Source organism: Candida theae, assembly GCF_024610275.1.
Source record: "Candida theae strain CBS 12239 chromosome Unknown scaffold14, whole genome shotgun sequence".
NCBI lineage: Eukaryota > Fungi > Ascomycota > Pichiomycetes > Serinales > Debaryomycetaceae > Lodderomyces > Lodderomyces theae.
The window spans coordinates 163,614-176,197 of NW_026261482.1; the positions used below are offsets into that span (position 1 = coordinate 163,614).

The 12,584-nt window shown below is 40.8% G+C and overlaps 4 protein-coding genes across 4 annotated transcripts; 2 read left to right on the top strand and 2 right to left on the bottom strand. All coding sequences in view use genetic code 12, as the record gives it.

Moving 5' to 3' along the window:
- Positions 1–1,106: 1,106 nt before the first annotated feature.
- PUT1 (proline dehydrogenase) lies at positions 1,107–2,633 on the top strand (the record flags this gene model as incomplete). Its single annotated transcript, XM_051754512.1, has 1 exon — positions 1,107–2,633. One exon carries the CDS (start codon positions 1,107–1,109, stop codon positions 2,631–2,633), a length of 1,527 nt encoding a protein of 508 aa, XP_051606628.1.
- A 193-nt stretch (positions 2,634–2,826) lies between these two features.
- Positions 2,827–6,231, top strand: RAD9 (chromatin-binding protein; the record flags this gene model as incomplete). The annotated part of the gene is made up of 1 exon (XM_051754513.1): positions 2,827–6,231. The coding sequence occupies one exon, from the start codon at positions 2,827–2,829 to the stop codon at positions 6,229–6,231; it is 3,405 nt and encodes a 1,134-aa protein (XP_051606629.1).
- Positions 6,232–6,530: 299 nt separating this feature from the next.
- On the bottom strand, positions 6,531–8,780 carry KGF57_004950 (uncharacterized protein; the record flags this gene model as incomplete). Its single annotated transcript, XM_051754514.1, has 1 exon — positions 6,531–8,780. The coding sequence occupies one exon, from the start codon at positions 8,778–8,780 to the stop codon at positions 6,531–6,533; it is 2,250 nt and encodes a 749-aa protein (XP_051606630.1).
- A 621-nt stretch (positions 8,781–9,401) lies between these two features.
- Positions 9,402–12,083, bottom strand: MNN1 (Mnn1p; the record flags this gene model as incomplete). The annotated part of the gene is made up of 1 exon (XM_051754515.1): positions 9,402–12,083. One exon carries the CDS (start codon positions 12,081–12,083, stop codon positions 9,402–9,404), a length of 2,682 nt encoding a protein of 893 aa, XP_051606631.1.
- Between the last annotated feature and the right edge of the window lie 501 nt (positions 12,084–12,584).

Sequence of the window (12,584 nt, forward strand, 5' to 3'; positions counted from 1 at the left end):
GAAAGCACAAGCCTAAAGTCAACCAAACTTTGCAGACAATGTGGTGCCAAACGCAAACGAAGGAGAAGAAAAGATATGGACCAATTGCGCCGTTAGGTAATGAAAACAACTTTCATATTGTCTCTCTCTCTCTCTCTCGGTTACACCTTACCCTCACTCAAGTATGAATACTCATTGAGCTGTGGCTTTCTGTTAGTTCTCTTCTTTTTGATTCATTATCAGAGAAGTTTTGTAGATGACAAACAGCTCTTACGTGTCTCCTCTCCACACTCTCTGTATCTTTGGTTCCAGAGAGTGTGGATAAGTATTCGGCTTCACTAAAAAAGTGACTCGCTTTTAGATTCCATATTCGTTCAATACTTAAACATGTGGCTACCAATTGTTGAGAGAGAAAAAAAAAAGAAAACTCTAAAAGTTTCCATTTTGGGTGTTATCTGTATCTCGCTGAGTTTATCCCTCACTTGATTCCGCTCTTCACGGGAAGGAGCGGAAAAAGCACTCTCTCCCCCCCCCCCAAACATGTAACCTCCACATAAAAAGACTTACTTTCAGAAGAAAATGCCTTGCAAAATGAATGTGTCTCTAGGCAGCAGATGCTTTCCGGATATGAATTATATCATTTTATATTGAGTGGAAATAATCGCCTCCAGTTGAGAATCGATGCCGAGCAAGCAATATAGAATTAGGCACTTCTCTTGACTGGACAGTTCCATACCAAGCAAAACTGGCTTTGGTAAGCGGCTCTGCTACATTGTCTGATGTCTGTGGTTAGTTCAGCGGTTATACCCAAGAATGGTGTAGTGACTATTGCCTAGTGAAGTAACCTCTATAATTTTATGCTCGCTGAGTTTATCCATTTTTGAAAGAAGAACTGATACACAAAACCCTAAACGAGTACATAATCATCGGAGTAACATACAAATTTAATTACACAAAATGAAGGATTACATTTTGTTTTTTTTTTTTTTTTTTTTTTGAAAGAATGATGCTGTAAAGTATAATATAGAATATATATATATATATATAGTCCCTGTTCATTTCATTTTCAATCGTCTGTTTCTTTCATTCTTTCCTTCTTTCAGTCCCTTATTTAGCCACGTCATTCAATGTCTGTTAGATTATTACCTACTAGACTTCCCTCAAGACTTCTCACGACATCTAATGCTTCTGCAACCATAAAATCCTTATCACAAACACAATTCATTTATAGACGTTTCCATGACACACCAAATGCTCAAAGCACAGCGACACAACAATCACTTCAAAATGATCCTACTCATATGATACCAACAAACACTCCATCCGGCGCTGATTTAGCTGCACCTACTCCATCCTCGCCTCTTAGTTTCAGTACAAGTCTCAAACATCCAGGTAAAAAGGTGTCACCAAATGAATATCTCAAAGCATTCAACAACAAAGAGTTGATTTCGTTTATGATGATGGGATTGTGTACATTGAACAGTGCTACATTGAAACTTTGCATCAAGATGTTTCCTTATGTGCCAATGGCTGTTATCAAAGCATTGGTTTATAGAATATACTGCGGTGGAGAAACTTTGGATGAGGTTAAACAAGCTGGATTGCGCTTGCATGAAAGAGGCATCAACAATATGATGATTTCTTTGACAATCGAGGCATGTGACGGTAACGACAATATCGATCCGGAGTACATCATTGATGAAACTGTCAAGTCCATCAATGGAATTTTGGAGCCTCACACTAGAACAATGATTGAAACTTGTGACAAAAACATCAATGACATTCCATCAGGTTACGTTGCTTTAAAACCTACTGGATTTGCCAAGAATGCAGCACACGTTTTGAAAAACTACAAGAATGGAGAAGAGGCCGCTTTTGCTGAGTTGGTCGCTAAAGCAACCAGAGCATGTCAAGCTGTTTACGATGCAAACAAAAGATTAGCTAAAGAGTACCCAGATAGAACTGCGCCTTTTGTTGTTGCTGTTATTGATGCCGAAAAACACGATTTACAACCTGGCGTTTATGAATTGCAACGTCAATTGTATCAAAAATTCAACAAAGTGAACCAGCCTTGCTATGTTGTTGGTACTCTCCAAATGTACCTTTCTGAATCAGCCTCATTATTGGCACAAGAGGAGAGATTGGCCCAGGAAAATAACTACAGATTGGGTTTGAAGTTGGTTCGTGGTGCTTACATCCACTCTGAAAAGGAACGTTCTAGCATCATCCACAAAACGAAACAAGACACAGACGACAACTACAATGCCGGAATCACTTATTGTATCGACTCCATCTTGAACCAAAAGGATAAGGAATCCACTATCGGCCACTTGGTTGTTGCAAGCCACAATGCTGATTCATTGAAATTGGCCAGCTCTAAAGTTTACACTCAAGAAAATGCCACCAACATCAACAAGAGCAATGTCGTACTTGGCCAATTATTGGGTATGGCTGACAACATCACATACGACTTGATCAAGAACTACCAAATTGGTAATGTCATCAAATACGTTCCTTGGGGTCCACCATTGGAGACCAAGGAGTACTTGTTGAGAAGGTTGGAGGAGAATGGTGATGCTGTGAGAAACGATAACGGATGGCCATTAGTAAAAGCAACATGTGGTACTTTAATAGGAAGATTGTTCAAAGCTTGATATCAAAGCTTGACTTGGCATAGATTAGTATAATGATAATGACGATGTAACCAACAATGACTGTAGTTATTGTAGAAAGTTTGCTTTAACTTTTGCATGAGAGAAAAAAAAAAGAAAAAGAAAAATAAATATGCTAGGAAAGATCTGTCAAGCTTTAGAAAATTGATCTCCATAGTGGAGGATAATGAATTAGATGAACTTGGATACTCGTGCAGAGCTCTCTCAATCGGTTCGTATTCCGCACGACGAAGACAGCCATGAGAGTAATACAAGTTTGCTTGACAATGGTATCTTAGCGACAAGCTCCAATCCAGTTCAGTTGGATCAAGTTGACACTGATTCTCAGCAGTATAACTCGATAGAGGAGACAAAAGTGGACAAGGATAGCACTATGGAAGATAATTCAAATTACTACGAAGACCAACAACTGCTAACTCAGATGCTTACTTCGCATCATGGTCACAACAACTATTTACAGGATACACAAGTTATACATAATGGTGACGAGGTCATATCGATGGATATCGAGGGGAATTCTACCCAGAAAAGCAGGATCAATGATGTGGAAGCTGGTATATCAGATGAGATACAAACCCAAGAGCAGAGTCCAGATGCGACACTGACACAACCAGATTTTGACGCGTTACCTGACACTCAACTTATACCAATGGAGGCAGAATCTACTAAATTCAAGCGACGGAGTAAGAACCTACTAAGTGATTTGAAAGACACGCAGGTGATTTCCAATACGTCTCGCAATGATACTGGCAACCTCAAAGACACTCAGCCGATAAACTTACACCCTCAACGGAGATTTAGTGATGCTAGGAGCAGGCATGAAGATTTGGGAGAGACTCAAGTGATTATCAAACGTCGACCTCAGAAACTCCCGGATACGCAAGTAATCAATCATGCTAACTGTGTACCGGATTCCGAAAGTCCTGAATCACTGGAGTCTGGTTACAAAGTATTCGATGCACCGAGGGATAGGTTAAGCAAAAAGAATGAACCCTTTGTCCGCTCCAAATCCAAACTGTACAAGGATCTAGCAGACACTCAAGTTATTACTAGACAGAGAACCAACCATCTGCAGGAAAATCAGCCAAATGGAATCGATGAGGAAAATCCATTTATGGACTCACAATCTCACCAAATTGATGTCAACAATATTCAACAAGCATCACATAGGCAAGTCATACATACACAAGATGAAGCTGATACTTCGTTGTTTGCACTGAAGCCTAGCACGATGGAAGTCCAAACGGACGAAGAACGGGACTCTTCGCATAGCAAAGAGGAAGATAGTAAAGAAGATGACATCTTCAACGACTTGAAGGAAAGAATATACCGAGGGAACAATAATCATAACAAGCGCCGACTTTCTCATAGCCCCTTCAAGATAAAACGCAGCAAAACCGCCAATATTGAAAAATATGGCGATAGCCATGAAAGTGAAAACTACTTTTCCGCCACTCCCAGTGACCGCATTCAATTGCGAAATCATACCGAGCCATTGGTGTTTGCATCACCATTTGACAAGACCATTTCTGTATCATCTTCCTCGCCAAGTAAAAAAGTTGCTGATCAGCTGGTACGCACCGATGAGGATCAAACTCAGGCTGATGTGACTATTGATGACAGGCTCGATGTGAACATGGAAGAGGAGAAATTGGAAGACGAGTCAAGAAGTGAGTCGTCTAGTGATTTGAAGAGTGCGCCCATGCGACACGTTTCTCCACCCAGTTCTCCTGATGATATTGACTCAATGAGCTTGAGTGAGAGCGAGGAGGAGGAGGAGGAGGAGGAGGAGTACAAGGAGGAGACAGACGAAGACGCTGGAAACGAGAGTGAAACTAGCAATGACAGATTTGGTCATACAAGTATTGCTGAAAAGACTGCCTCAGACGAGCGCAGAATCGTGCCGAAACGAAGAGTAAATAACATTGTTGATTCACAAACACCCTCCTGTGGCAGTACTTTACCCCCAGAAGACGATGAATATGTCATTGCGGGAGTCTTGCGGAAGGAAAAATCAGATGTCATCTACGATGATGATATTGTTTACCCAGGTAGCGTCTGGGCCACGTACAACTTGAAAATGTACAGCGGATTCATCAGTGCAAGGTACAACGATTACCTGATTGTTGAATTCGATCAAGAATCGTCGCGCATCAAGAGTGAGGATTTGAACCCTTTGGATATCAGGATTGGCGATACGTTGAATGTAAAGGGCAAGCGATTCAAATGTGTCGTTACTGGATTATCGATGGAAGACTCCCCAAATGGGATTCGATGTATTCGGGGATACAACATGGTGCATGTCAAGAGGAACTCTAAACCTAAATCTAAATCTCGTAAAGCATCGGATGATACTGAGTATGTGTTTGGTGTATCGCAATGTTCGATGGAATTGGGTGATTGGGTTATGCATCAACAGAAGTTTCAAATCAGGCGACGGAGTAAAGGACACAACCAAGCTGAAGGTGATGGTAGTGGTAGTGGTGCTGGGAATGAAATGTTTGCCGTCCCGAATTCACCCATGAACCACATGGCAAGTGGTAGTGGAGTGGCGAACTTGAAAATTACATTACCATCGACGCCTTTGAAATTATCTCGTCACTCAACAATGTCCCGCCCGCTCAGTCCATCTCCGAAAAGGGGCATCAATCAAATCTCACGACTTTTCGCTGACAGATTATTTTGCATTACAAATATTGATGGGTCTAGAAAACACACGATCAAAAGCATTATTGAATCTAATGGAGGCACTTTTTTGGATACCAATTTAATGGACCTATTCCAGTACTCGAAAAGACCACAAGCTGAAGGTAATGGACTCTATCTCAAATCTTCCTACTCCATCACTAACGAATTGACATTTGCAGCGTTGATATCGAGCAATTATTGCCGAAGTTCAAAGTATTTGCAGGCTTTAGCTCTAGGCTGGCCCATTCTATCTGAATGCTACATTGACGATGTCGTCAACGGTGTGGTTGGTATAGAGCAATGGCCAGCGTATTGTTTGGCTGCTGGTCACTCAACAAAGTTGAATGCGTTGGCTAATTGTGACTTGTACAAGTTTCGTAGGAACTACGAGTTGGGCCATTCGTTGGAATTTCAAATGGATTTAAAGAGCCATTTGTTAGCGGGTTACAATGTCGTTATTGCATCGTCGAATTTGCAGGAATCGCACAAGAAAAGTGTGATTGAGATGGATACTTGTAAATTCATCTTTCATGCATTTGGAGCAAGATCTTTAAACTATGCCAATTTGCCAATTATCAATTCCCAACGCGATGGCGATGGCGATGGTGTAGCCGATGACGAGTTTGTGCACTTGGTGAAAAAGTTGCATTCAGAAGACAATGGCGAGATTCTAATCTGTGATTATGGGAATAACCAAGTCGCCAAACTGTTCTACTCTATAGCTGATGGTGCATCCAATCTGGCGAACAAGTCAATCAGGAGACATCACAATCGACTAAAGAGACAACACGAAACTATTGAGTTGAAGGTTGTTGATTGGGAATGGGTGGTGCAATGTGTCATCTCGGGCCATATCTGGCAACCTACTGCAACGATCAAGATTAATGGATGATGATTCTACATCTCACAAGGAATAGCAACATACCATTTCAAAATACAATTTATAAACCTATACACTTCACTCTAATATACATTATTGACACTATTGAACCAAATTTTCTCACTTCTTGTTATGAACGCTTTCCAGAGTATACATCTTTAAGGATCATTAATAATTAATATTACAAGATTTTATATACACTGGGAGTCATAACACATTACACGATTGCAAAAGGAATAAAGGGCAGTAAAGAACACCATCAAGAACAAAGTAGTCTTCCCTGTCTAATCATCTCTGGTTAACCCTCATTTCTATTGCAATTGATTTAATATCGAGTTTAAATCATTTCCATCATCATGATGCACTTGCAGCACCTGAGGCACCAGCGAACTGCTAGAGTCAGAATAGCTAGGTCCACCACGAGCATAGCTTGGCCGATGTCCATTGCCATTGCCATTGCCATTGCCATTGCCGTTACTGCGAACACTACTAGCTCCACTGCCACTGGGCGTATAATTTTTCTGCACAACAAACACGGCAAACAAGCCAATCTCGACGCCAAGTTGCTTGTGTTTATGCTTCTGCAAAACTGGGGCCAATTGAGGATCTCTGAAATCGATGGGCATCAAGTACGAGTCCTTGACGAATGAAGGCTTGCCACTCAAGACCCCAACTCGATTCTCCTTGATCAAGTAATGATACAATTTATCAAAGTGCCGTTTATTCCTATCCTTGTCGAATGTGTCATTAACATCAGCAGTAGCAGTGGGTGAAATTTGAACAATGTACAAATTTCTCGTCGACACAATGGCATTCAAGTACGCGTCACATTTATCACGACCTAGTTTTCCTTGGATGATGTACTTTGATTCAGTAAATATGGATTTGGCAGTCTGGACCGAGTTTGCAGATGCTGTATCAGGCTCTGTGGATGAGTAGAATGTAGCATCGGCATTGAATTGAGCAAAATCTGGGAATGTGATTGATCCACCCCAAATTTGTTGCCTAGTTGGTGGTGCAGCGGATGAAGCTCTTGAGGCATTGCTCTTTTTCTCCTCACCCAAGATGGCGCTCAATCTATCTTCATCGGGCGTTTCTCCCGCTTGTTCATCACTTAATGAGCTAGTAGATTTTGTGTCAATGTTGGAGTCCTCAACCCCACTTGATTTCTCTTTACTACTACTGCTATCATTTTTACCCTTCTTTCTGTTAGCTTCAGAGCCAGTAGCATTGTTCTTGTAATGGGCATCATCATCATCATCATCATCATCATCACCCTCCTCCTCTTCCACATCGCTTCCATTATCACTTCCAACATCACTCACGACATCTTGGATATCACTATGTTCATTCTCGCTTGAGAAATCTCCACCGCCTAATCTAGGGTTGGCATTATTGTACGCACTCTGTTCAATAGAATCAGGGATAATCTTCATTGGAGTCGTGCTATCACGATGAGAGAATCGACGATGATCAACTTTCCTAGTAGCTATACTCTCATCAATTTGATCAATAGTTTCATTTTCATTCTCTTTGATAATCTCCCCCTTGTGCGTTCTTCGAACAATTTGATCCTGTTCAATCTCAACAAGCACTATATTCTTGATATTTTCCTTATTCTGTTGTTCAATCCTTGCTATATCCTCATTGATTTCTTGCGGGGTTTTTTTCACAACGTCGTCCAAAGTGATCTTTCCCGCAAATATGTCATTGGTGAAGTGTTTCTTCAACACAAACAATACCCTTCGACTTTCATCCGTGTACTTCACTTTAGCGGTTTTGGCAGGAAATTCACGATCAATAATACTCTCAACTTCCAATGCCAATGATGCAGCTTTGTTGTCCTTAGTTTCTTCATCCACACCTTCCCCGTCCTTAACTGGGTATGCCTTTTTGAAAAAATTGTAAAATGCCTTTGCAATACTAATTCGAGTAGCATCACTTAAAGCTGCAAGGATTTTGGAAGGTCCGTCATTGGCAGTGGGGGCTGGTGACTGAGTTTTGGAATTTTTGCCACTTGCGGGACTCTGAGCACCAGTTGAACTTTTCTTTCTTTTGGCACTAGGCTCTCCATTTGTGGCAGTAGTAGCTGTCAGGTTTCTTTTTCTAATCTTGGGTCTTGGAACTCCAGAACATTGATCACAGTTGTAGTTGTCTGGTATCGACTTTTTCTTCAAACCCATACACTTTATATGTTGCCAGGTGTTGCACTTGTCACACTGAACCATATCTCCATATGGATCAAAATCTTCGTCAAAATTCTCAGTAGTGGTTCCACATGGCCCGCAGTTTATCTCGTCATGATCCGCATCATCGTCATTGTCAACCACATGATCTTCTTCTTCATCGTTTCCATCAGCTTGACCATCTTCAACGTATTCAGGATCAATTCGTGATTTGTTGCTTGTGGTGGCAGTGTCCGTAGTTGTGGCTAAGGTGGTGTCTGAATCCTTCTCACTTGATACAGTATGTTTGTTATCACGGTCGCCATGTTCATAGAAGAACTCATCACCATGGCCCCGGTGCGTTCCTTTGTTACTCCTAGCTGACACTCTAGGCATGTTTTCAGCAGATGTAATAATTAACACTTTCGATGGATCGAGGGCGAGAAGTACACAAGAGTAACTGAGTGCTGCGTGTGTGTGTGTGTGTGTGTGTGTGTGTGTGTTCGTAATTGTAAGTTTAATTCCGGTGATTTCAGTGTACCTTTTCCTCTCTTTATTTGCAAGCAGAGCTGATAGTTTCTAGATAATAGCAGTAAAGATACAGGCCTGCTTTCGATAGTTACGTAGAGACGTTGTTTGTCCAGTTCCCAATACTCTATAGTGGCTTGGAGTTAAGTCACACTCCCTTTGGTTGTAAATCTATTCTTTTTTTATTTTTTTTTTATTTTTTTTTTTGCCTTCTTTACAGAGACAGAGACACTCAAAGCATCAAATGTCTTTGGTTTCACTCACACTACCTCTAACTTGCGCACGACCTTGTCTTTGCCTTTCCAAATTTGCAATCAAAAAGAACAAACCCAGACATTTGCAATCAGTATTAACTAGATGCTACAAATCAAACAACTATCATTAAATGCTTCAATTCCCTCTATTCTATGCTATAGATGCAATATATATATATATATATATAAAACCATAAACATCACTACCATTGTCTCCTCCAATAATTCTTCTTAATCACTCCACACCAATCCAGATATCACCCAAATAATCAAACATTGCCCGCTCTTTAGGCCCATATTCAATCACCAACCCTTCCATCGTATTATCCTCATGATCATTAACCTTCCCACCAATAGACAGATACCCGCACCAAAGATACTTTTGACAATAGTTCTGGTCCATTAACCAACCATGCGTAGGTTCGTCTTGAATGTTTCTTCGATGGTGGATCTCGGGGTCTTGTGGAGGTACAATCGCCGTCTTGATTCTCAATGGACTGTAGTAGAACGCTCTGAAGGCTTCTATTGTCTGAGGAAGTGATTTCAATCTACTGCCAAATGTAATCTCCTTGTTGAAATTGACCATTGGTGCTTGATGGCAGAACCTGAAACCGGAATTGATCCATAGTAAAGTATGATTGTTTTCTTCACTAATGTGTCCCGGGTGTGGCGAACACAATTCTTTCGAATTGTGCAATGTGCCATCTGGTCTTGGTCGTTCATGAGGATTAGTCATTTCGCCAATGGCAGCAGCGCCATGTTTGTTGAAATGGTAATTTTCATCACCAGCAAGCGCAAAACCAAGCCAGTAAAGTTCCTTGTCCCCATACGATAAGCGTTTCAATGGATGCATGAAATTCATATGGACAACCATCAAGATGGAGTTGAAGTGCAATGGACGATTGATTAAAACCATTCCTGATTCCATTGTGTGTAGTAATCCTCGGAAATAATCACGACGTAATGTGAAGTCGGTAAGCAACGGAACATCAAACATGAGTGAGTCAACGGTAGATTGGCTAATCTTGTGGAAGAATTGACCATCCAGTAAATGACGATTTTGAATAACAGCACGATCACGAAAGAAAAAAGTACCGGTATCTTTATACCCCTGGAGTTGGAAATACTTTTTTGGGTCCTGCATCATCACAGTATCAGCATCAATCACCATCATCTCATTAAAAGAATTGAAAAAAGTCGCCAATAACTTATTGGCAAACCCACCAAATTGCAGCTTGTACCGTTCATTAATCACACTGGCCGTATTGACAAACCATACTTCCTGTTTGGGTAACCCTTTTGACTTAGGATCAAGATAATCCAGGGGGAACAAGTGGGCTATCTTTTGGAAGGATTGGGGTAAATGGGAGAAATCCTCACGGGCAGCAGTAACAATTTGTCTCTTTGTGTCATCGTTCAAATTGTCATGATAGACAATCTGGATGGGTAATTTGTTGTTCAATGCTCGAAGCAAATGGATGAGACTGACAGTATACTCAACGTGCTTATCAGCAATGGACAAAACTATACCCTTTCCTTGACAAGCATGTTTAAAGTTTCGGAGGAAATTGTTTGACTGTTTCAATGATGTTGGCCATGATGCCGATGACGATGATGACGAGGAGGAATAAGATTTGGCCAATGGCTGAGTGGGGTCATTGAGAATGTCACGGTAATTTGGTGGCGAGTTGAAAATTTCACCCGTCCATCGTTCAAACACAGGTAACTCATAAGAAAGCCAAGGATACACACGACGCTGGAAAACTTCACTAAAGTCAACATCAGCAATGCGCTGTTCAGGTTCAGATGTAACGAATTTGGGAATTTGTGACCTATCATCGTCAATTTGCCGTATTACTGATTTCTGCTGCTTGATAAATTTTGCAGTTTGTTGTTGTTGTTTAGGTTCGTCATTGCTCAAGTAGCATTTGTTGTATAATCGCAACACACTGACATTGTCAACTATTTTCTGATCCAGTTCGTGCGATTTCCATTTGGTGTATGAGCTGCGCTGGAATTCTTTGTAGTCGGGAGTGTCAACAAACAGAGCAACAACGTCTCTAGGGTTCAAATTGTTTTGGAGAGGTCCATATTGATTTTGTTGTTGTACTGGCAGATTCTGACCGCCTTGTTGCTGTTTTTGATTCTGTTGATTCTGTTGATTCTGTTGTTTCATGGGCTGGGCATTCTGCACCTTCAAAGCTTGTTCCTTTTGACGTTCAAGACGCTGAAGTCTCTGCAACTTTAGATGCAATTCCACTTCAGTTGGTTCCTTTATCGGCACCTGCTGCTGCTTCAACTGTAACTGTTTCGCGTACGCCTTTTCCAATTCTTCCTTGTGCATCTTCTTGTACGTTTCAAAGGGAGCACCCCAAACCACATTATAGTTCTCAGTAGGGTCGAATATCCAATTTGGGTTATTCAAAAAGATGTGTTTGAAAAACAAGTCACATCGTTGTTGGAAATTCAAATTCCCCAATACAGAATCCATGGAATGATGTTGGAAAATTGAGTCGTATACCGTTGAGTGGAAATCAATTTGTTTGGAAAGGTTGTAATCATCAAGTAGGTTTTGGTATACTGTTGTGTTTTTGAAATTAGGGAATAGCAAGTCATCTCCATCAACAGCATCATCTCCATTTTCAGCTAATGAATCGGTTTCTGTGGCTGTGTCTGCTAGTGATGGTGGGAATTTTTTCCCTGTGTTGGAAGTTCCGGATAGCTTTGGACTCGATGGTTGTTGGTTATTATAATGGTCGTCATACATGTCATATATTGAGTGGTTGAGTAAAGTTTCAGACTTGTAGTTGTAGTTGTAGTTGTAGTGGTACCACGTGAGAATCAATAGTGCCCATAGTGCTACTGAAGCATAATATATGGTTACTTTCTTTCTTGATCTTGACAGTAGCTTAATCATGGTGAATGTGAGGGGGAGGGGAGGGATGCTGAGGTTGTGTGAGCAGGTGCTGGTGCTGGTGGATGCAAAGGGACCGAATTGATTGCTATGTTTGTTCTTTTTGGCCGCAAATATATGCCTATGGGGCAAGGTGCAATTGGTGGTAACTGGTGATAGTTGAAATGTACTGATTAATAAAGAGAGACAGAGAAGAGAAGAAAAAGAAGAAGAAGTAAAGGGAGAAAGAAGGGACGGATGGTTAGTTATAGACCTTTGAATTGAAGGTTTCAGGGCTTTTTCGTTTGAAAAAAAAAATGGTTTTGTATAGAAGACACAATGCATTGTATTGTGCTGTATTGTATGTGTGTTTGGATGTGTGTAGCCTACGGTTGTCAATTTATACTTTTTGTGTTACAAAAGAAATTTTATTTATTTTTTTTTTTGTTCACATAATATTACACAAACCTAGACATGCAATTTTCATTACGGGTGATATTGATGATGATGACGCAATAATGACTA